The 25,368-nt window shown below is 46.6% G+C and overlaps 1 protein-coding gene across 3 annotated transcripts in view; it reads left to right on the plus strand.

The window, feature by feature from the left end:
* LOC115091987 (cilia- and flagella-associated protein 300-like) overlaps positions 1-25,368 on the plus strand; it is a 110,457-nt gene that overhangs the window by 74,892 nt on the left and 10,197 nt on the right. For 2 of the 3 annotated variants that reach the window (XM_029602404.1, XM_029602405.1), the window contains exon 6: positions 5,261-5,327. The exons of the other annotated variant lie outside the window; for it this stretch is intronic. In XM_029602404.1, coding sequence (XP_029458264.1) covers positions 5,261-5,327 — 67 coding nt within the window. The remainder of the gene's footprint in view (positions 1-5,260; positions 5,328-25,368) is intronic. 3 annotated transcript variants of the gene reach the window in all.

The following is a 25,368-nucleotide window of genomic DNA, read 5'->3' on the forward strand; positions in this document are numbered from 1 at the left end:
CACCTCCACAGGGCTCTGTGGATGATATGCCAGCTCAACCTCCGCCACTGCTTACAACTGCTCTGCCGGAATTGTCTGATTTTATCAGACAAGCGGTTCTTCAGGCACTCAAGGAACATACTCCAGTGCCTTCAGCACTGATGCCGGTAATCGCACCGATGACAGTATAATCACCGATGCCAGTGACTGCACCGAAGGCGGTGTCCGCATCGAAGCTAATCCCTCCATAGACACCGATCTTCGCACCAATTCCGTCGGTTCCATCGACGCCGATACCTTCAAAATTTTTGAAGCCTCCGCTGGGGTAACCATCGATGCCATCACCGATGGCAACCCCTATGCCTTCGATACCCATGCCATCTGTGGACCCGGAACGACCAGAAATGGCACTTTTTCAACTTCTTATGAATAGGTTGGAAAAAGTGGTCGATGCCCTTCCTCCAAAACCAACAGGGGACACTTCTGCAGACCTGCCCTCTGATGATCCGCTACCAGGACCTTCAGGGCTCCATCATCCACCGAGATCCTCCCCGCTATCTCCATTCAGGGGTGATCCGGATGACACCTGGGATGATACTCATACAGATACATCATCTGAGGATTTTATGTCGGAGCCCTCTCCTCCAGATCAAAGGAAAAAGTCTCTACCAGAGGATTTATCCTTTACCAGCTTCATTCAGGATATGGCAGATACCATACCCTTCAAATTGGTTGCAGAAGAGGACAACAGACATTGGAGGTATTCCAGTTTGTTGACCCTCCAAAGCAGGTATTAGCCATAACTATTCATGAGGTCCTCCTAGATTTACAATATCGATTCTGGGAGCACCCATGTTCTGTACCTGCTGTAAATAAACGAATGGACACTACGTATCTCATACAGTCTGTTCCTGGATATCAAAAATCGCAGCTCCCTCATAACTCAGTAGTAGTGGAGTCTGCTCAAAAGAAGTCAAAGAGAATACGTCCACATTCTTCGAACCCACCAGGGAAAGATCATAGATTTTTGGACTCCCTGGGTAGGAAGATATACCAAGGAGCTATCCTAAACACCAGAATTTCCTCCTACCAACTCTACATGACTCAATACCAGAGGAATCTCTGGAAACAGATGCAGGACTTCACTACATCTTTACCACAGCAATACCAGGAAGCAGCCCAGAACATTATCCATAAAGGACTTGAAACTGGCAAGCATGAGGTCAGAGCTGCATACGATAGCTTCGAAACAGCTTCCAGGACAGCAGCTTCGGGAATTGCTGCTAGGCGTTGGGCATGGCTTAAGGCCTCTGATCTTAGACCTGAAGTCCAAGATAAACTGGTAGATTTGCCATGTACTGGAGACAACCTATTCGGTTCAAAAGTCCAAGATGCTGTGGCACAACTGAAAGAGCATTCAGAAATCCTGCGACAACTATCCCTAGTTCCACAGGAACCTACTGCATAGCCATCCCGCCGTCCTACACGATGTGAACCCAGACGTCCATTCTACCGTCAGAGATGCTACTACCCTCCAGCATCGAGGCGCAGGTCCACTAGGCCGCAAAAACGTTCTTAGTCCAGGCAGACAAGAACTGCTCGGTCTCAGCCCCCGCCTCAGACTGGGCCAACTGCGGGGTTTTGAGGCCACAGCCAGGGAACAAATCCATCTCCTCAACCCTCGAGTGGATCTACCAGTAGGAGGCCGGATATCCTACTTTTACAACCATTGGACAAACATAACAGACCAATGGGTACTATCCATAGTCTCTTGAGGTTACAAACTAAATTTCCTCTCAATTCCAACAGATTCTCCTCCGAGACCTCTCTCTCTCAGCGACAATCACATAAGTCAATTACAAGTAGAATTATCCACCCTTCTGAGAGCCAGGGCTGTAGAGCCGGTACCCCGGTCTCATCAGGGCAGAGGATTCTATTCCCATTATTTCCTCATTCCAAAGAAAACCGGAGTCCTACGTCCCATCCTAGACCTCAGAAATCTCAACAAATTTCTGAAAAAAGAAAAGTTCAGGATGGTTTCTCTAAGCACCATGCTTCCACTACTTCAATCAGGAGATTGGCTTTGTTCTCTGGATCTTCAAGACGCTTACGCTCACATTCCAATATTCTCTCCTCATCGCAAGTATCTGCGCTTCATGGTAGGTAATCAACATTTCCAGTACGGAGTACTACCATTCGGACTTGCCTCTGCTCCCAGAGTATTCTCCAAATGTCTGGCAGTAATAGCAGCACACTTGCACAAGGAAAGTGTCCATGTCTTTCCCTATTTAGACGACTGGCTCATTAGAAGTCAACCTCAACAAGCAGCTCTGGCTTCTCTCAGTCAAACAATTACTCTACTTCACTCCATGGGCTTTCTCATCAATTATCAAAAGTCCCATCTTACTCCATCTCACCTGCTTCAGTTCATAGGAGCAGAATTGAATATCATCCTCTCAAAGGCCTTTCTACCAGAGGATCGAGCAGAAACACTTTCCCTACTGGCAAACTCGATTCACTCACAGAAACAAGCAACAGCTCATCAGTTTCTAACCTTACTAGGCCACATGGCCTCCACAGTTCATGTCACTCCTATGGCATGGCTCACCATGAGAGTAACCCAATGGACTTTAAGGTCACAATGGATCCAAGCCATTCAACCACTGAATTCTCCAATTCAAGTAACCCACCAGCTACGTTCATCTCTACTTTGGTGGGCGAACAAGGACAATTTGCGCAAGGGCCTACCCTTCCAACAACCAGTCCCACATTTAACTTTAACTACAGATGCATCCACTTTGGGTTGGGGAGCTCACGTAAACAATCTCCAAACCCAAGGTACTTGGACAAAGCTCGAAGTAACATTTCAAATCAATTTCTTGGAACTTCGAGCTATACGTTATGTGCTGCATGCGTTCAAGGACTGCCTTTCACACAAGACTGTTCACATCCAAACGGACAACACAGTTGCCATGTGGTATATCAACAAACAGGGAGGTACGGGCTCGTATCTCCTTTGTCAAGAAGCTGCACAGATTTGGGGCTGGGCCCTGAACAACTCAATGTTCCTTCGGGCCACTTATCTGGCAGGCATTCACAATGTAGTGGCGGATCGCCTCAGTCATCAGTTCCAACCACACGAGTGGTCTCTGGATCCCTCAGTAGTGACCAGGATCTTTCAACATTGGGGAAAACCAACAATAGACCTCTTTGCGTCACATAAGAATCACAAAGTGGACAAATTCTGTTCTCTACACAAACAAATGAAACAGCCAGCCAAGGACGCCTTTGCTCGCCCTTGGAACTCAGGCCTTCTCTACGCGTATCCTCCGATACCACTCATAACCAAAACTCTAGTGAAGCTACAACAGGACAGGGGGACCATGATTCTCATAGCCCCGTATTGGCCTCGACAAGTATGGTTTCCCACACTTCTAGACCTCTCGATCAGGGATCCAATTCGTCTGGGAGTAGCTCCCACTCTCATAACTCAAGATCAGGGCCTGTTGCGCCATCCCAACCTTCAATCCCTATCCCTGACAGCATGGATGCTGAAAGCTTGATTTTAAAACCACTCAATCTTTCAACCAATGTATCTCAAGTGCTTATAGCTTCACGTAAACCTTCAACGTGAAGAACTATTCTTCGAAATGGACAAGGTTTACTTTGTGGTGCAGGCAAAAGAGTATTGATCCTTTCACCTGCCCCACAACTTCTCTACTGGATTACATATACCATCTTTCAGACTCTGGTCTTCAGACTTCATCTGTAAGAGTCCATTTAAGTGCCATCTCAGCTTACTATAACAAGCTGGGAGATGCACCAATATCCATATAACCTCTTGTCAGCAGATTTATGAGAGGTTTAACTCAACTTAAACCACCAATTCGGCCACCAGTCACAGAATGGGACCTGAATCTGGTCTTAACAAAACTCATGCGTTCTCCATTCGAACCCATGAATTCCTGTGATCTTAAATTTCTCCCATGGAAGACTATCTTCCTCATAGCTATTACATCAGCTAGAAGGGTTAGTGAGTTACAAGCACTTGTCACGTACTCACCCTACACAAAGTTCTTACGTGACAGAGTGGTTCTCCGTACACATCCAAAATTCCTCCCCAAGGTAGTTACGGAATTCCACCTGAACCAATCCATAGTTTTGCCCACATTCTTTCCAAGGCCTCATTCTCACGAAGGAAAACGGGCCTTACATACTTTGGACTGTAAACGTGCACTAGCCTTTTACTTAGACCACACTGCAGTCCATAGAAAATCCACTCAACTCTTTGTATCTTATGATCCAAACAAACCAGGTAAAGCAGTGGGTAAACATACTCTATCCAACTGGTTAGCAGATTGCATACAGTTTTGCTGTGAAAAAGCAGGCCTTCCTCTCCAAGGGCGAGTAAAGGCACATTCAGTAAGAGCAATGTCAACCTCAGTAGCACACTATCGTTCAGTGCCAATCCTTGACATATGTAAAGCAGCAACATGGAGTTCTCTTCACACCTTTGCAGCTCATTACTGTTTGGACAAGCAAGGACGACAAGATTCAGCCTACAGACAATCTGTCTTAAAGAACTTGTTTCCAGTTTAATCCCAACTCCTTCTACATCCAACCTGCTGTGATCTTCGGCTGCCTCATTTTCACCAACAATACTTCACTGTTGCTTCACTACAAAATGACTCAGCCTCTAGCTTGCTATTCACCCATATGTGAGGACTAGCATCCTGCTTGTCCTGGGATAAAGCAAAATTGCTTACCTTGTAATAGGTGTTATCCCAGGACAGCAGGATGTAGTCCTCACGAAACCCACCCGCCACCCCATGGAGTTGAGTCCGATATATTTTATTATTTTATTTTTTGCTAAAGCTTATTGCTACAGACGAGACTGAAGAGAGACCCCTGTGGCAGAGAATATCATGGCATGCTGGGCATGCTCAGTGGCCTCACAAGGCCAGTCAAAAGTTTCTAGAAACTTTGACAGAGAGTTTTCCCGCACTAGGGCTCTGTCAGTCACGTCACCCATATGTGAGGACTACATCCTGCTGTCCTGGGATAACACCTATTACAAGGTAAGCAATTTTGCTATTTATTAAAGCTTTTTTCCCTTTCTGTGTCTATGAGAAAAGATCTTGAGGATTCTGGCTCTAAAGAGCATCTCATTGATTTCAATAAGAACATACTATGGACGTTTTCACATTAGATGACTTTAGCAATATAGAATTTCCCAGCATATTTGTATTATATGAAAAACAATGCTATTTTCTTATCTCAGTGTTCAAAAGGATTCGGAAACACAAAAGATACAAACAATTTCCACTGTTTTCAAGGTTTCAGCCTATGTAAGTATTTAACCTTATCTTTATTTTCAGAAGATTAATGCAGTTAGATTATGAAAGCACAGTTCTATAAATTCCATCAAAGTATATAAACTAACCTGAGGGTGGTACTTCCAATCTGAGAATAGCAGCAAAAAGGTTACATACCATTTTAAGAATAGTACATTTTCTTTATTGTTATAGCATCAATAGTGTATATAGCACAGTACAAGGTAAAGAGACAAGTCAATATTAGGAAACAATGAATGATCAACATAAACCTTGCAAGTATAATAGGTAACAAAGCTCTGAGTTTGGAAGAAGGAAGAACGGAAATCCTACATAAAGAGGGCAGTTTTAAATAGCTTGTGCTGTTGTAAGGTGCACACACACTTTAGTACATTAGTACTCAGGTAGTTTCACTGTGAAAATTGCCTACAAGAAATATACATTTAAAATGTTTGCTTACATTTACATCTACTATATCTGCAAGCAGTCAGTCAAGGGTAAAATATTATGCACAGTTTTGAAAAAGCAAATATACATACACTGTTTACTCTCCCAATCTGAACAGCCCCCAGGAACAAATCTTTTTAAACTGGCTAAAAGTACATGTGTGCAATGAAAACTCATTCATATTTTTAGCTGCTGTGAGGGAGAAGGGAATATTCAACCAGAACAATCTAGCTAGGTAAAAGCAAGTTTGCTTACCGTAAATGGTATTTTCCGTAGAAAGCAGGTTGAATTAGCTATGCTATTTGAGTGACATCAGATGGCGCTCTCGCAGACATTCTGTCTTCAAGACAGAGCTTTGCTCTGCTGCACTTATTCAGCACTTCCCACACACAGCGCATCATCTGTCTCCTCAGTTCTTAATAGAGCTAGATGGCAGCACCACACGCCATGGTGAGAAAAAAGCAGAATAGCATGTCTAGGGAGGAGGGAGGGTACGTATGACTAATTCATCCTGCTATCTATGGAAAACACTGTTTAGGGTAAGCAAACTTGCTTTTTTCTGTCAATAAGCAGGCTGAATTAACCATGCTATTTGGGAGTCCTAAGCTTTGGGTTACAAAGAAAAAGATAGTAAACGAAGGTGTTAGCAGTCATTGTTGCTGTGTGTGGATCGTGTCTGCGACTTTTACCTTCTTTCTTTTAATGTTCTTTTTTTTTTTTTTTTTTTTTTTAATCCTAATTCCCCCGTGGACATGTCTTTCTGGCTAATCATCATGGACAACACTGCCCATCCCAACCTGCTATCTGAAGCCGCTAGTTGATCTAGGCAGTAGTGAGCAGTGAAAGTATGAACTGATAACCAAGTAGCTACTTTACATATATCGTCAATGGGCACATTCTGTAGATGTGCAATGTAGGACAGTATGGCTCGTTCTTGATAAGCAGTAATGGACCCCTCTAGGGGCGCGTGTGCTAATTCATGGCAGAACTGAATACAATCCGTGATCCAGTGAGAGATCATACTTTTAGAGACTGCTCCTCTTAGTGAGTTAGGATTAAATGAGACAAACAATTATGAAGAGCATCGGTGAGGCCGAGTCCTTTGTTTATAAAAAGCCAGCGCCCTCTTGCAGTCCAAAAAATGGAGCAGAGTCTCTCGTTTATTCTTATGCAGTTTAGGAAAGAAGGTAGGTAGTGATATGGCTTGATTGAAGTGAAAAGCTAAAACTACCTTAGGTAGAAATTTAGGATGAGTCCTGAGCACTACCTTGTCATGATAAAACTGCAAGTAGGGCGAGAAATGAACCAAGACCTGTAATTCACTCACTCACCAGGCCAAGGTTATCACCAGAAGAAAATTCACTTTCCAAGTGAGGAATTTCAAATGTACGGTTCGTAGTGGTTCGAAGGGATCCTTTATTAGAGCAGCCAAAACCATGTTCAAGTCCCAGGGGGCTGGAGGCTTTTTGATGGTAGGACGAAGAGGCAAGAGGCTTCTCATGAAACAAGATACCAAAAGATGAGAAGCCACCGAAGTATCTTTGTCCCTCTCATGATAAGCCACTATAGCACTTAAATGGACTCGTATGGAAGATGTCGCCAAGCCAGAGTCTGACAGATGTAAGTAATCTAGAATCTCTCTGGGTGATGAGGAAAAGGAGTTAATGTGATGTTCCTGACACCATGTGCCCATGTCAGGATCGTAGTCCTCGCACACGGGTGACATCGGATGAAGCCCAGTACGGAAAACTTATGTCATATTTTCTAGAACTATCAATACAGACCTTTCATTAAAACAACACATATCCATGTTAACTAGGAACTCCTTCTACAAACTTCAACTCTTAAAACGGCTACGTCCTTTACTTTTTTTTCACGACTTTCGGACTATTCTTCAATCACTCATTTTCTCTGGATTGGATTACTGTAATTCTCTATATATAGGTCTTCCAGAAAACACACTTCACTCACTCCAACTAATCCAAAATGCAGCAGCACGTATCCTAACAAACTCCTCAAAAAAAAAAAACCACATTACCCCAATACTTCAGTCTTTACATTGGTTACCAGTTAAATATAGAATACAATTTAAAATTTTGTCCATTATACATTCTCTTATCTACACTCCTAATTCGGTCACTTTATGCTCCATTCTTCGAATTTACAAACCGACTAGACACTTAAGATCTTTGGAAAAAAACCTTCTTGACATTCCCTCACCCAGACAAGCCCGTCTTGATATTACTAGAAAAAGAGCTTTCTCAGTCATAGGTCCCATTCTATGGAATGCTTTACCAGACCCCATCAGATCCATATCTAATCCTAAGCATTTCAAAAAATCTTTAAAAACTCACTTATTCCGAACTGCATTTCAGATACCACCCACTAAATAATCATTCCACACTTCCAGAACACATATATTCAGTTAGGCACCCAACGTTCTCTTGTTCTGTTTATTGATTTCTTTATGCTACCTACTTTATTTTAAACAATTTGTTATTTTATATTAATGAAAATTTTTTGTAATTTTATATTTTATACGTCAATCTACTTACAATCATCATTGTTCCTATTTTAATTTTAATTGCTTTTATTTCCATTTTATTTTTTGATATATGTAAACCGTTTTGACTAAACACTGTTTGTAAAGACTGTATAGAAATACTTTTAAATAAATAAATAAAAATAAAAATAGAAACTTTGACTGTCACACTGAGCATATCCAGCATGCCACTATTCACACTTCTGTGCGAGATCCCTCTTTAGTCTCTTCTTTCCGGGGAGCTGTCCCTCACAGTTGTGGAGCTTGTGTTTTGGTTTTTTTTTCCTTCGGAAAATGTTTTTCCTGCGCCAGGTCCCTCTCCATTCCTCCCGGCCTTAGCTGGCAGTGCAGTAAGTTTTTGCTTTCTGTGTGGTCTATTCCCGGTAGCGACATCCTCCGGTATCTGCCAGTCATCAACTGCTCGCCAGCCTTCTTTTCGTCATGGCGTCGTCTGGTTTTCATCAATGCCCCCAGTGCCCGCGGACTATGTCCCTTACGTATTTTTATTTATTTGAAAAGTTTTTATATACCGCATATACATACATGAAGTAGATCTAGGTGGTTTACAAATGAGAGTAACATACATAATGATTATAAAGGAATAAAAACAATAATAAAACATTGAATAAACAAGAGGTTCAATCTCTGGTTAAAACATGGAGGTGGTACCTTGAGTTGTTTGGATTAGGAAAGGCTTGTGAAAATAGGTTTTAATTGCTTTTTTGAAGTCAAGTTTTGTAGAGAGTTGACTAATGTGATTGGATAAGGAGTTCCATATTGTTGGTCCGGCAACTGAAAAGGCATGATTGCGTGTTAAATTTAGTTTAGCTGTTTTTACTGTAGGAATTTGTAAAAGGTTTTTGTCTGCAGAGCATAAATGATGAGGTGGTTGATAAATGCGTAAAGTGGAGCATAACCATAAGGATGAGGTATTGTTTAGCAAGTTGAAGATTATCATTAGGATTTTATATTGGATTCTTTGGCAAATGGGTAGCCAGTGGAATTTAGCGAGGGTGGGGGGTTATGTGGTTTCTGCGAGGAGTATGGATAAGAAGTCTGGCGGCGCAGTTCTGGATCAATTACAGCGGTTGCGGTGCATAGTCAGGAAGACCTATGTATAAGGAATTGCAATAGTCGAGGTTGGTTAGGATGAGAGACTGATGGACATATCAGAAGTCAGCAGGAAATAATGGTTTGAGATTCTTAAGTAGATGAATTTTATAGAATGATGTTTTTGTAATAGATGTGATATGAGTGGACATGGATAACTTGGAGTCAATGTGAACACCTAGGTTGTGGGCATGACTGCATATGGGTATGTGGCAATTATTGAAGATGAGTTCAGTAGGGGGGTGCACATGGGGAGTTAGGAATGGTAGACAGATGTATGATTTCAGTTTTATCTGTGTTGAGAGTTAGACGATTGTGCATTAACCAGGTATTTATTGTTTGTAGGTAAATTGTGGCTAGAGAAAAGGTGTGATTCCATGATGAATTGTATGGGAGGATGAATTGAATGTCATGTGAATTGATTTTGTAATTTATATTTAGATTTGATAGAAGTTGACACAGAGGAAGTAGATACATATTAAATAGAATAGCAGAGAGTGCGGATCCTTGCAGTACTCCGGAATCTGTGTAGTATAGGTTAAGAACATAAGAAAATGCCATACTGGGTCAGACCAAGGGTCCATCAAGCCCAGCATCCTGTTTCCAACAGTGGCCAATCCAGGCCATAAGAACCTGGCAAGTACCCAAAAACTAAGTCTAGTCCATGTTACCATTCCTAATGGCAGTGGCTATTCTCTAAGTGAACTTAATAGCAGGTAATGGACTTCTCCTCCAAGAACTTATCCAATCCTTTTTTAAACACAGCTATACTAACTGCACTAACCACATCCTCTGAAAACAAATTCCAGAGTTTAATTGTGCATTGAGTAAAAAAGAACTTTCTCAGATTAGTTTTAAATGTGCCCCATGCTAACTTCATGGAGTGCCCCCTAGTCTTTCTACTATCCGAAAGAGTAAATAACCGATTCACATCTACCCGTTCTAGACCTCTCATGATTTTAAACACCTCTATCATATCCCCCCTCAGTCGTCTCTTCTCCAAGCTGAAAAGTCCTAACCTCTTTAGTCTTTCCTCATAGGGGAGTTGTTCCATTCCCCTTATCATTTTGGTAGCCCTTCTCTGTACCTTCTCCATCGCAATCATATCTTTTTTGAGATGCGGCAACCAGAATTGTACACAGTATTCAAGGTGCAGTCTCACCATGGAGCGATACAGAGGCATTATGACATTTTCCGTTTTATTCACCATTCCCTTTCTAATAATTCCCAACATTCTGTTTGCTTTTTTGACTGCCGCAGCACACTGAACCGACGATTTCAATGTGTTATCCACTATGACACCTAGATCTCTTTCTTGGGTTGTAGCACCTAATATGGAACCCAACATTGTATAATTATAGCATGGTTTATTTTTCCTTATATGCATCACCTTGCACTTATCCACATTAAATTTCATCTGCCATTTGGATGCCCAATTTTCCAGTCTCACAAGGTCTTCCTGCAATTTATCACAATCTGCTTGTGATTTAACTACTCTGAACAATTTTGTGTCGTCTGCAAATTTGATTATCTCACTCGTCGTATTTCTTTCCAGATCATTTATAAATATATTGAAAAGTAAGGGTCCCAATACAGATCCCTGAGGCACTCCACTGTCCACTCCCTTCCACTGAGAAAACTGTCCATTTAATCCTACTCTCTGTTTCCTGTCTTTTAGCCAGTTTTGCAATCCACGAAAGGACATCGCCACCTATCCCATGACTTTTTACTTTTCCTAGAAGCCTCTCATGAGGAAATTTGTCAAACGCCTTCTGAAAATCCAAGTATACTATATCTACCGGTTCTCCTTTATCCACATGTTTATTAACTCCTTCAAAAAAGTGAAGCAGATTTGTGAGGCAAGACTTGCCCTGGGTAAAGCTGACTTTGTTCTATTAAACCATGTCTTTCTATATGTTCTGTGATTTTGATGTTTAGAACACTTTCCACTATTTTTCCTGGCACTGAAGTCAGGCTAACTGGTCTGTAGTTTCCCAGATCGCCCCTGGAGCCCTTTTTAAATATTGGGGTTACATTTGCTATCCTCCAGTCTTCAGGTACAATGGATGATTTTAATAATAAGTTACAAATTTTTACTAATAGGTCTGAAATTTCATTTTTTAGTTCCTTCAGAACTCTGGGGTGTATACCATCCGGTCCGGGTGATTTACTACTCTTCAGTTTGTCAATCAGGCCTACCACATCTTCTAGGTTCACCGTGATTTGATTCAGTCCATCTGAATCATTACCCATGAAAACCCTCTCCATTACGGGTACCTTCCCAACATCCTCTTCAGTAAACACCGAAGCAAAGAAATCATTTAATCTTTCCGCGATGGCCTTATTTTCCCTAAGTGCCCCTTTAACCCCTTGATCATCTAATGGTCCAACTGACTCCCTCACAGGCTTTCTGCTTCGGATATATTTTAAAAAGTTTTTACTGTGAGATTTTGCCTCTACAGCCAACTTCTTTTCAAATTCTCTTTTAGCCTGTCTTATCAATTTCTTACATTTAACTTGCCAATGTTTATGCTTTATCCTATTTTCTTCTGTTGAATCCTTCTTCCAATTTTTGAATGAAGATCTTTTGGCTAAAATAGCTTCTTTCACCTCCCCTTTTAACCATGCCGGTAATCGTTTTGCCTTCTTTCCACCTTTCTTAATATGTGGAATACATCTGGACTGTGCTTCTAGAATGGTATTTTTTAACAATGACCACGCCTCTTGGACATTTGTAGCTGCTCCTTTCAGTTTTTTTCTAACAATTTTTCTCATTTTATCAAAGTTTCCCTTTTGAAAGTTTAGCATGAGAGCCTTGGATTTGCACACTGTTCCTCTTCCAGTCATTAAATCAAATTTGATCATATTATGATCACTATTGCCAAGCGTCCCCACCACCGTTACCTCTCTCACCAAGTCCTGTGCTCCACTGAGAATTAGATCTAAAATTGCGCCCTCTCTCGTCGGTTCCTTAACCAAATGCTCCATAAAGCTATCATTTATTCCATCCAGGAACGTTATCTCTCTAGCGTGACCCGATGATACATTTACCCAGTCAATATTGGGGTAATTAAAGTCTCCCATTATTACTGCTCTACCAATTTGGTTAGCTTCCCTAATTTCTCTTAGCATTTCACTGTCCGTCTCACCATCTTGACCAGGTGGACGGTAGTATACCCCTATCACTATAGTCTTCCCCGACACACAAGGGATTTCTACCCATAAAGATTCAATTTTGTATTTAGTCTCATGCAGGATGTTTATCCTGTTGGACTCTATGCCATCCCGGACATAAAGCGCCACACCTCCTCCCGAGTGCTCCTCTCTGTCATTGCGATATAATTTGTACCCCGGTATAGCACTGTCCCATTGGTTATCCTCTTTCCACCATGTCTCTGAGATGCCAATTATGTCTGTCATCATTCACTGCTATACATTCTAATTCTCCCCTCTTACTTCTTAGACTTCTGGCATTAGCATACAAACATTTCAAAGTTTGTTTTTTGTTTGTATTTTCATTCTGCTTTTTAATTGATAGGGATAAGTTAGAATTTCCTGGCGTGTAGCCAGATGGACTCAGTACAAATGGGATAGTATCCGCGTGCTAGCAGTTGGAGACGGATCTGACGTCAGCACGGGGGCGTATATATCCCCACAGGAAGCGTAGCTATTCAGTAATTTCCGTCTCCAAAGCAGTTTGGAGTGCCTGCACGCTAGTTGAGCGTGCTTTCCAAGACTACTTTAATTTTTCTCTTTTCTTCTCATTCTAGATTCGTTTTTCCTGTCTCTTCGACTTAGAGCCCCGCTCTCCTGCGGTAGATACCCACGGGTTCCTCCCCCAGCGAGCTCCCGGGGTGATTAACGTGCTCCCCCGGTGGGAAAGTCCTCGGTCCTGCCGAAGCGCGGCAGTGACACAGTCCCCGGACGCAGTCCGCGTGAGGTATACGAGGCCCTCGGTCCCGGCGTGGACGAGGTAGCGGGTGCATTTCCTCAAATTGCGGTGGTGAGGTGATCCCTTCCCCCGCAGCTGGAGACCGCCTGTGTTCCAGCTGGGACGCGCCGAACCTGGTACGGAGTACGTCTCTTCCTACGGGTCTCCGAAGCGCAGAGGATCGGCGGCGTGGCACGCCGTGGAGGACGCCCTCGTAGGGCCTGGCTCAGGTACTCCGCGCCCGTAATAGGCGCGGCTTTTTTCCTCCTTGACTTTGTTTCGGCATATTGCTGACCGCTTATTACTGAAAGCTTATTGACTGTCTATTACGAGCATATTGCTGGCCGCTTATTACTGACAGCTTCTTGAATGCCTATTACGAGCATATTGCTGACCGCTTATTGCTGAATGCGTATTGAATGCCTCTTGCATGCATATTGCTGCCGCCTCTTCTTATTGCGCGCCTATTGCTATTGTGAGCCTATTGCTATTGAGAGCCTATTGCTATTGAGAGCCTATTGCTGCCGCATATTATTTGTGAGCACCTTTTGTTCAATGGATCAGAAAGCTGCGGAGTCTTCAGCAATGGCGCCCCCTGCTTCGGGCATTGCAGCCCTTGGCCTCTGCTCCGCATGCCACCTTAGGGCCACGCACAGGGATGAGCCAGATTCTTTGTGTGCCCAATGTGAGGGGGCCCTGCGACCCTCGGGCCAGGACCTGTCTCAACCACGATTTGTGGACAGTTCCCCAGGGGCTACCCCGGAGTTAGGGGGCAGTCTCGACCAATCCGGCATCCCGGGGGAGCTTGTACCCCGGCGCTTAGAGGCTGCTTCCATTTCCTGGGTGGATCTCTTTAAGGGAATTCATGCTTTTGTTCAGATGCAAACGGCTGCCCATCCAGGCCCTACGGTTCCTGTAGTTCCTGCGGTGGCTGCGCCTGCGGCGGCTGCTCCGGTGGCAGCTCCTGCGGATCCTGTTCCTGGGCCTTCACAACCTTATCGCGAGCGGGACTTCCCACCGATGGATAGCCCAGATCAGTCAGACCAGGAGGTCTCGCAGGACGAGTCCGAACTCCCGGACGAGGGGGACCTCCCTCCAGGGACTGAGCCATATCGAACCATGAGGTGGTTCTTCCCTAAGGAGGATCTCTCCGACCTGGTGTCTCAGTGTCTGGCGGAATTGGATATTACAGGTCCCAGCGCTTCGATACCTTCTGCGCAGAACCCCCTACTGGAAGGTCTTCGTCCTACGGCCCGCCATTTTCCATTCTTACAGGCGGCGCAACAACTGATTGATTTAGAATGGGCGGCTCCAGCGGCTGCCTTCAAAGGGGGTCGGGCTCTGACGAGCATGTACCCATTGGCGCCGGCTATCCAGGATCTGCTGGCGTGCCCTTAGGTGGACGCCTTGATTAGCGCGGTGGTCAAGCGCACTACCATTCCAGTTGAAGGGGGGACGGCCCTCAGGGAGCCGCATGATCGACGACTGGACGCCATTCTGCGTCAGGCCTTTGAGGTGGCGGCTTTATCTTTACGGATCGCCACCTGCTGCACGGTGGTGACGCGTGCCTGTTTGTCACAGGTTAAGAACAACGCTCCAGCGGCGGACATGGAATCTGCTCTTTCGTTCCTTACGGATGCGGCATCTGACCTGGTACGGACAACCGCATTAGACCTGTCAGAGGCATACCTGCATATCCGGATCATCAGCGCTACCTACGCTTCAAGGTTCTAGGCCGCCATTTCCAGTTTCGGGCCCTGCCCTTTGGGTTGGCGACATCGCCACGGACATTCACCAAGGTGGTGGTAGTAGTAGCGGCGGCGCTCAGGCGGGAAGGAATTCTGGTCCATCCCTACCTAGACGACTGGCTGATCAGGGCGAAGTCTCGAGAGGAGAGCCTTCGGACCACCGACAGAGTGATAGCCCTTCTGGAAAGCCTGGGCTGGGTTATCAACCTCGGCAAGAGCTGCCTACAGCCTTCCCAGTCCCTGGAATACCTGGGAGTACAGTTCGACACCCGGGCAGACACGGTCAGTCTCACCGCCAAGAGGACGTTGAACCTTCAGCAGCATATCCGGTCTTTGATGGGAGCCAGTCGACCCACCGCCTGGGATTATCTGCAGGTTCTTGGTCTCATGGCATCCACCCTGGAAGTGGTGCCCTGGGCGAGGGCCCATATGAGGCCTCTCCAACACGCCCTGCTCTCTCGCTGGAGTCCCCATCTGCGGACCTACTCCGCGCACCTACCTCTACCTGCCCGAGTGCGCACCCAGTTACGGTGGTGGTTGCAGTCCAACCACATGAGCAGGGGATCGAAGATGTCCTCACCCACGTGGATTGTGCTCACCACGGATGCCAGCCTAAGCGGCTGGGGCGCACACTGCGAAGAACTCACCGCACAAGGGCGGTGGAACAGGGAAGAGGCGGCGTGGAACATCAACCGTCTAGAGGCCCGGGCTGTCCGATTGGCCTGCCTTCAATTTGCCCACAGACTGCGGAACAGGGCGGTCAGAGTGATGTCCGACAACGCCACCACGGTGGCATACCTCAATCGTCAGGGCGGAACCAGAAGCCGACAGGTATCTCTGGAGATCGCCCCTCTGATGACTTGGGCGGAGGTGAATCTTCAGGACATCTCCGCCGTCCACATCGCCGGGAAGGACAATACCACAGCAGACTTCCTCAGCAGGGAACGCCTAAATCCGGGAGAGTGGCAGCTCTCACCCACGGCCTTCCAGATGATTGTGGATCATTGGGGGTTTCCGGTCATGGATCTCCTGGCAGACGGGTCCAATGCTCAAGTACCCAGATTCTTCAGCCGCAAGCGCGACCCGTGCTCACACGGAATCGATGCCCTGGTTCAGCCGTGGCCTCCAGGGACTCTACTGTACGCCTTTCCTTCGTGGCCTCTGATAGGCGCTGTCATCCGCAAGATTCAGAGGCACCAGGGCCTAGTCCTTCTAGTGGCGCCAGACTGGCCAAGATGACCCTGGTATGCAGACATGAGAAGACTACTGGCAGGGGAGCCCCTTCCCCTGCCTCCTCTTCGGGACCTTCTACATCAAGGTCCCATTCTTCACGAGGATCCGGCTCAATTCTCTCTTACGGTATGGCCCTTGAGAGGGCTAGATTGAAGAAGAGGGGTTACTCGGAGCCCGTGATTGATACCCTCCTCCGAGCTCGCAAGTTTTCCACATCCCTCACATACATCAGGATCTGGAGAGTATTTGAAGCCTGGTGCGACTCGCATGGCACCAATCCACATGCAACCACGATCTCTATTGTGTTGGATTTCCTGCAGGATGGCCTTCAGAAGGGTCTCTCCCTCAGCTCCATCAAAGTTCAGGTGGCTGCGCTGTCTTGTTATGGTCCCAGGAGGGCTGGCAAGACCATCGCTAAGCACCAGGATGTTTCTCGCTTCCTGCAGGGGGTCAAGCATATTCGTCCGCCACTGAAGTGGCCTGTGCCTTTGTGGAACCTCAACCTTGTTTTGGATTTCCTTGCGAGATCCACCTTTCCACCCCTTCGGGGCCTGTCTCTTCGTTCCCTTACTTTGAAGATGGTATTCTTGCTGGCTGTATGTTCAGCCCGCCGCATCTCAGAGCTACAAGCATTGTCCTGCCGGGATCCATTTCTCAGGATCACTCCAGAGGCTATCCATCTTCATACGGTTCCCTCCTTTCTACCTAAGGTGGTTTCACGGTTTCATCTTAATCAGACCATAACCTTGCCTACCACGGCGGGGCTGAGGAAATCTGAAGAAGGGCGTTTATTGCGCCATCTCGACATTGGCAGATTGCTGCCCAGATATTTGGAACTTACACAAGACCTACGAAAGACGGACCATCTGTTCGTCCTGCACAGCGGGAAGAAACAAGGTGAAGCAGCCTCTCGGACCACCATCGCCCGCTGGATCAAGGAAGTTATCCGGGCAGCTTACGTAGAGGCTGGAAAAACCCCGCCTCTACATGTCAAGGCTCATTCTACCCGAGCTCAAGCAGCATCCTGGGCGGAATCCAGGATGCTATCGCCTGCGGAAATCTGTAAAGCGGCGACATGGTCCTCCCTTCATACCTTTTCCAGATTCTACCGCCTGGATGTCCAGGCCAGGGAGGACTCAGCATTTGCCAGGGCGGTGTTACATGGGCCTCAGGCAGCCTCCCGCCCAGGTGGGGAGTAAAGCTTTTGTACATCCCATTTGTACTGAGTCCATCTGGCTACACGCCAGGAAATGTTGGGATTACTACCTGATAATCCCCTTTTCCTTAGTGTAGACAGATGGACTCAGCATCCCGCCCAGCTGCCTGCGTACATGGGTATCACCGATTCCAGGTAAGCCATGTCATCTGTTTCCATGAGAGCGTACACTCTACCAGGTGTCCACGCCTTTTGGTTGGGAATGCCGGCGGTCTCCAGCTACTATCAGTCGGTCAGGGGAATCCTGTTTCACTTTTTAACTGTGCGTCAGTACACTATAACAGCTTTTGCAAGGAAGATTACTGAATAGCTACGCTTCCTGTGGGGATATATACGCCCCCGTGCTGACGTCAGATCCGTCTCCAACTGCTAGCACGCGGATACTATCCCATTTGTACTGAGTCCATCTGTCTACACTAAGGAAAAGGGGATTATCAGGTAGTAATCCCAACATTTTTTAGCTCAGGTAAGTTTTTAGTTACAGGCACATGGACTACTTTTCTAATTATTGGAACCTCACTGTCGGGATGCCCTAATTCTAATGCATCATTAGTATCCTTTAAAGATACCTCTCTCCGAACCATGCTCTGCTGAGCGACTGTCGGCTTTCCCCTATGTTCTAGTTTAAAAGCTGCTCTATCTCCTTTTAAAGGTTAGTGCCAGCAGTCTGGTTCCACCTTGGTTAAGGTGGAGCCCATCCCTTCGGAAGAGACTCCCCCTTCCCCAAAAGGTTCCCCAGTTCCTAACAAAACTGAATCCCTCTTCCTTGCACCATCGTCTCATCCACGCATTGAGACTCCGGAGCTCTGCCTGCCTCTGGTCACCTGCGCGTGGAACAGAGAGCATTGATTTGTTGGGGGCCGTGCTGTAAAATGGATTTGAACCAATCGAAGACCTTACCGGTGATACCAATGTTTTGAAGATTATTGCAAAGGATTTCATGGTTTAAGGTATTGAAAGCAACGGAGATGTCAAGAAGTATGAGCATAAGTATGAGAATGTATAACATTTTGTTATAAATATCTAATGTGAATTTTACCCTGGTTTGATGTAAACAGATATGATATGACATGTGTCATGAATGTCGGTATAGAAAATAATTAAATAAATAAATAAATAAATGTTAGAGTTGAAGCCTCGAATTATGGAGTCAAATGATGACAGAAGAAGAGTTTTGGTGCTATGACCTTTTCTAAAGCCGTGTTGATTTGGGTGTAAGATGTTGTTATCCTCGATGTAATCGTTCAGTTGGTGTAAAGTGACAGATTCAATTATTTTCGCTGGGGTAGTGAGGGATGCTATGCGACAGTAGTTACGTAAGAGATTAACATCAGAGGTTTATTTCTTGGGCATAGGGAGAATGGAGGTGTTGTTTTTTAATGATGCCGGGAAAATTCCAGATGCTAATGATAAGTTGATTAAATGAGTTAATGAGGGAGCTAGGGATTCACGGATGTCACATAATAGTTTGCCAGGGCAAGGGTTGAACGAACGGTTTGAGATTTTTATTTTCGAAAGAATTTGGATTGTTGTATCTATTGAAATGGTGGAAAATTCGGCCCAGGAATGGGCGGAGGGAGTTTGGGTGTTGAGCAGAATTGGTAAGCGGTCAAATTTTGATGAAAGGGAAGAAATTTTGTCTTTAAAATGGTTAGCAAGTTACTACAGAAGGAGTTTGATAGCTGATCTGTTATTTGTTGTTATCAGGGATTTTACAATGTTAAATAAAACATTATTGTTGCCATTGGCGGCAGAAATTCGTTTTTTGTAGTGTGTTTTCTTTTATTTGCTTTTTGTAGTGGTTCAGACAAGTATAGTAAGCATTTTTTTGTTCTTGGATAGGATTTTTTTGGATAGGCGACTTAATTTTGTCTTTAAGTTGTGTAATTCAGTTGTGTACCAGGGAGCATGATCACGTGAGCGGGTTTTACAGAGTTTTTTTGGGAGCAAAGTGTCATAGGAATTAGTCACTATGTTACAACAGTTTATGAAATTGTTGTCAATGTCAGCTTGAATGTCAGGATTAGGTGGTAATGCAAGTTGTACTGAGAGGTAACTGCCAAATTGGTCAAGGTCAATCAGTTTTCTTTTGTAGATGAATTTTTTGTTGGGTGAGAATATGAAGATTTTGAAGTATAGAAACCTGTTAGTTTGATGATAAAATGATCTGACCAGGGAACAGCTGTCTGCATGAGGTGTGTATCCTTTGCTTGGGGGCATTGCATGACATCCAGGGCTGTTTTTGCGACCAGATGATCCCTAAAAGCCGGCACACCCTCCTGGACAAGATGGAGAAGCTGTTAAGGTCCAGGACGTCCGAGGCCTCAACACTGGCCTCAGGGGCATCTATGCCGAAGGGGCACAAAGAGCCAATTGACACCGATCCCTCAGTGTCCATCCCTCTTCCAGGGCCTCCGGGGGAGAAGGGTGCTGGAGATCGGCCTTCATAGGCCTTCTCTCGCTGAAGGACTTCGGGATCATCTCCTTCATCCTCTGTGCCAGGGAAAGACCTGGCCGAGCACCATAGGAAGTCCCAAAAACATCACCAGCAGTCTCCATTCTCGCAAGGTGCCGAGTTTGGGTTGGCACTAGTGCCTGCTGTAATGTCTCTGAAGTGACCCTATGACGAGGAGGTATCGCCTTCCATCAAGGCCAGAGTCCGAGGTGTTCCTCACAGATTCCAGTGCTGGGTGCCGATTCCCCTCGGGGCCCTGAGTGGGATTTGGCTGCACCTCCTCCTCCTCAGACTGTCCTGTCCTTGGCAGCCTTCGAGGAGGATCTTAAACACAGGGTGCAGTTAGTGGTTGTTTGAGCCCTGCAGGGCATTGAGCTGCCCTGGCCCACTGGTGCCAAATCCTGCCCCTTCAATGTTGGCACCGCTGCTGGAGCGCCTCGATGTTCTGCTCTGCATTCTCCATATACAGCCCATGCCATATCCCAGGGTGCTATCGATGCCCCAGCAGCCACGGTGCCGCCTCCTCCTGAAGCTATCCCCATTGTGGGGTCCTCTAAGGAGAAGGGCGCCTTCAAAGCCAAAGGGGCTGTCGAGGCCCTCTGTTCCGCAGCCAGCATTACCCAGTCCGGCTCCAGGTCCTTTGGGACCTTTGATGCCCTCTCTGCCCAAGCTGTTGGGCCTGGAAAGGCTCCCCCTCCCCCCCCCCACAGGTGTCTCCGGGTAGTCTTAGCGAATATGACACCCCTTATGACCCGTGGGGGGATGATACCTCCAAGTCTTCTTCTGATGACACTGGTGACCTTCCCTTGGACCCGTCTCCTCCAGAGGAGCGGCGCCGGTCCCTACCTGAGGACTTAACCTTCTCTGGTTTCGTGCAGGTAATATTTGAGGCCATTCTATTCCAACTTCTTATGGAGGAGGATGCCAGACACAAGATGCTGGAGGTTCTCCTGTTTGTGTATGCCCCGAAGGAGATGGTGGTAGTTCCCGTCCATGAGATTGTCAAGGAGTTGCTCCTTAGAATTTGGGAATAGCCCATCTCCATGCCTCCGGTGAACAGGAAGGCAAATGCAGTATATTTGGTCCAACATGTTATGGGGTTTGAGAGGTGTCAGCCCCCTCACCAGTAGGTTGTGGCAGAGTCTGCCCTTAAGTGGGCCAAGCGCTCTTGTACACACGCCTCCGCCCCTCCAGGACGGGAGCACAGGGCGCTGGATGCGTTAGGTAGGAAAGTGTTTCAGGGCATCATGTTGATTGCCCAGATCGCCTCCTACCAGCTTAATATGAAGGAGTATTCTCAAACCCTCTGGAAGCAGATCCAGGAGCTGACCAAGCGCTTGCTTCAGCAGCAGTAAGACGAATTTTCAGCGGTCATCCAGTAGGGTCTGGAATGCGGCAAGCCTATGATGTTTTTTGAAACGGCGGCCACAGGATTTGGTGCCCACCAGATGGCCTAGCTTAGGCCCTCAGACCTCCACCCGGTGGTGCAGGAGAGACACACAGACCTCCCCTATACTGGTGACAAACTTTTTGGTGACAAGGTGAGGGATTCTGTGGTTCAATTGAAGGATCATCATAAGACCCTGCAGCATCTCTCGGCCAGTATGTCAGACCTATCATCTTTGGCCAGAAAGTTAGGGACCAAGGAGGTCCTTCTACTGCTAGAGGAAATACTCTCCTCACACTTCTTGCATCCGTGCCCAGCAGGTGGACTCTAGGTGCCGCTGTAGACAGTAGAAGACCCCGAGATGTCATCCGGCACCCCAGACCAGTCCCGCTACGGGGTTTTGACTGGCTGCGAGGGAACGTAAGCCTACTACCTGTACCCTCCTCGCAGGACCCTCCAGTTGGGGGCTGACGACGGTTCTTCCTGGACCATTGAGAAGATAAGGCCATCGCGGAAAGATTAAATGATTTCTTTGCTTCGGTGTTTACTGAAGAGGATGTTGGGGAGGTACCCGTAATGGAGAAGGTTTTCATGGGTAATGATTCAGAGGGACTGAATCAAATCATGGTGAACCTAGAAGATGTGGTAGACCTGATTGACAATCTGAAGAGTAGTAAATCACCTGGACCGGATGGTATGCACCCCAGAGTTCTGAAGGAACTAAAGAATGAAATGTCAGACCTATTAGTAAAAATTTGTAAACTATCATTAAAATCATCCTTTGTATCTGAAGACTGGAGGATAGCTAATGTAACCCCAATATTTAAAAAGGGCTCCAGGGGCGATCCGGGAAACTACAGACCGGTTAGCCTGACTTCAGTGCCAGGAAAAATAGTGGAAAATGTTCTAAACATCAAAATCACAGAACATATAGAAAGACAAGGTTTAATGGAACAAAGTCAGTATGGCTTTACCCAAGGCAAGTGTTGCCTCACAAATCTGCTTCACTTTTTTGAAGGAGTTAATAAACATGTGGATAAAAGTGAACCAGTAGATGTAGTATACTTGGAGTTTCAGAAGGCGTTTGACAAAGTTCCTCATGAGAGGCTTCTAGGAAAAGTAAAAAGTCATGGGATAGGTGGCGATGTCCTTTCATGGATTGCAAACTGGCTAAAAGACAGGAAACAGAGAGTAGGATTAAATGGACAATTTTCTCAGTGGAAGGGAGTGGGCAGTGGAGTGCCTCAGAGATCTGTATTGGGACCCTTACTTTTCAATATATTTATAAATGATCTGGAAAGAAATACGACGAGTGAGATAATCAAATTTGCAGATGATGCAAAATTGTTCAGAGTAGTTAAATCACAAGCAGATTGTGATAAATTGCAGGAAGACCTTGTGAGACTGGAAAATTGGGCATCCAAATGGCAGATGAAATTTAATGTGGATAAGTGCAAGGTGATGCATATAGGGAAAAATAACCCATGCTATAGTTACACAATGTTAGTTTCCATATTAGGTGCTACAACCCAAGAAAGAGATCTAGGCGTCATAGTGGATAACACATTGAAATCGTCGGTTCAGTGTGCTGCTGTTAGCAGCGGGTGATTTAGTGTGCCCTTGGGCCTCGGCCCGAGCCCAGACCTTCAGGGCCGAGCCGAGGGTTGACAGCGTGTCTCAGCGTGGCTGACTGTCTGACCCTCTGCCAGGCCTGCAAGCTCCCAAGGCCAACACAGGATGATGTTGGAAGTTGAATGGTCCTCCGACCATTCCAAGCCCTTTCTGACTTGCTGCGGAACAGCATGGAGCAGCAGGCCTGGCCTGAGGTTGAGGGCAGACAGGCCTTGACATGTAGACAGGACTATGGTCGATGCGACGGCATCACTGACGAAAACACTTGGGTTGATGCAACGGCATCACGGACAAAGACACTTGGAACTTGACCACAGCTGGGAGGAAGGATAATTGCACTGTCTCTCAGGGCGCCCTACTCAGGCCACCTGCGGGACTGAGTTGCGTACCATCCTGTCCCACTGCGCGCCCTACACAGCCCTTGGAGGCTGGTCACGGACCACGAGGAGAGCAGGACAAGCGCAGGGAAGACCCAGGCAAGGAGGAACTCCAATGACGGAATCGATGTCACCCGAAGCTCCATCTATGGCTGGCGGGAACAGAAACTCCGGAGCACAGGGACCAATCCCACCTGCAGACCGCTCCATTCTCGGGCACACACCATCCGAGAACCACAGCTCTACAGGAACAGAAGGCTCAGGAGCACCAGGCGAAGACGCAGGGAAAAACATCCAGAAAGGCAGGCACATCAGGAAGTGGAAGATCATGACGAGACATCAGAACATGGAGCGGGACCTCAGGCAAGACACCAAGACACAAAAACGTGGTAGAAGGCAGACAAGACGAGGAGCTCCACGAAGAACAGAAGACCTTACAAGACTCTGGCAGGCAGGAGTCTCCAGAGGGGATGTAACTCAGATGCAAGGCAACGACAGACTGACTGAGCAGCTCTTTTATAGGGCTAAAGCAGGAAGTCCACTCCCTAGGTGGGGCTAGCACACTTCCTGTGTCTGGCCCTTTAAATCTGGCAGAGAGGCGCGCGCCGGCACCTAAGGAGCAGGAAGCAGGGCTGTGCAGGACCATGGACAGCGGCCTGCACAGTTTCTGTGCGTACAGACGCAGGCTGGGCCTGAGGAGCAGGCCCTGACGGCAGCAGCTCCAGCCGCTGCGGGGAGCCCCGGGGGCGGCTCCAGCCACCGGATGGGGCCGGGCCTTGCGGCCTAGGGCCGCGAAGAAGACGCTGGCGTCGGCAGCAGCATCTGGCTGCGAAGATGGCAGAAGTCAGCAGCGGCACCGTGCCACATAGAGGAAGGACATCCAGGGCGGCCTCTGGGCCGCGAGGGCAGAGACAGTCCGCGGCTCCAGCCGCGCAGGAGGCCTGATGGTGGCGTCCTGCCGCGTCGGGTGAAGAAAACCCACATGGTGAGTGAGCCTGCTCGCGGGGGGACTCACGGGCAGAGGAGTTCATAACAGCTGCGGCAGTCAAAAAAAGCTTACAGAATGTTGGGAATGGTGAATAAAACGGAAAGTGTCATAATGCCTCTGTATCGCTCCATGGTGAGACCGCACCTTGAATACTGTGTAAAATTCTGGTCGCCGCATCTGAAAAAAGATATAATTGCGATGGAGAAGGTACAGAGAAGGGCTACCAAAATGATACGGGGAATGGAACAGCTCCCCTATGAGGAAAGACTAAAGAGATTAGGACTTTTCAGCTTGGAGAAGAGACTGCTGAGGGGGGATATGATAGAAGTGTTTAAAATCATGAGAGGTCTAGAACGGGTAGATGTGAATCGGTTATTTACTCTTTCGGATAATAGACTAGGGGGCACTCCATGAAGTTAGCATGTGGCACATTTAAAACTAATCGGAGAAAGTTCTTTTTTACTCAACGCACAATTAAACTCTGGAATTTGTTGCCAGAGGATGTGGTTAGTGCAGTTAGTATAGCTGTGTTTTAAAAAAGGATTGGATAAGTTCTTAAAGGAGAAGTCCATTACCTGCTATTAAGTTGACTTAGAAAATAGCCACTGCTATTACTAGCAGTGGTAACATGGAATAGATTTAGTTTTTGGGTAGTTGCCAGGTTCTTATGGCCTGGATTGGCCACTGTTGGAAACAGGATGCTGGGCTTGATGGACCACTGGTCTGACCCAATATGGCATGTTCTTATTACATCAGACCAGTTGGTTCTGTCCATCGTGCATCAAGGGTACCAGCTAACCTTTCTGGGTGTCTCTCCGGACTCTCCCCCATGCCCTTCTTGGGGTCGCTCCTTGCATCAGGAAATACTGTTGGCGGAACCCGCTGCCCTTGTAATAGCCAGGGCCGTTGAGCCCGTTCCACTGAATCAGAGGGGGCGGGAGTTCTACTCTTGATATTTCCTGATTCCATAGAGAACAGGGGGACTCCGTC

Source organism: Rhinatrema bivittatum, chromosome 5, assembly GCF_901001135.1.
Source record: "Rhinatrema bivittatum chromosome 5, aRhiBiv1.1, whole genome shotgun sequence".
NCBI classification, from domain to species: domain Eukaryota; kingdom Metazoa; phylum Chordata; class Amphibia; order Gymnophiona; family Rhinatrematidae; genus Rhinatrema; species Rhinatrema bivittatum.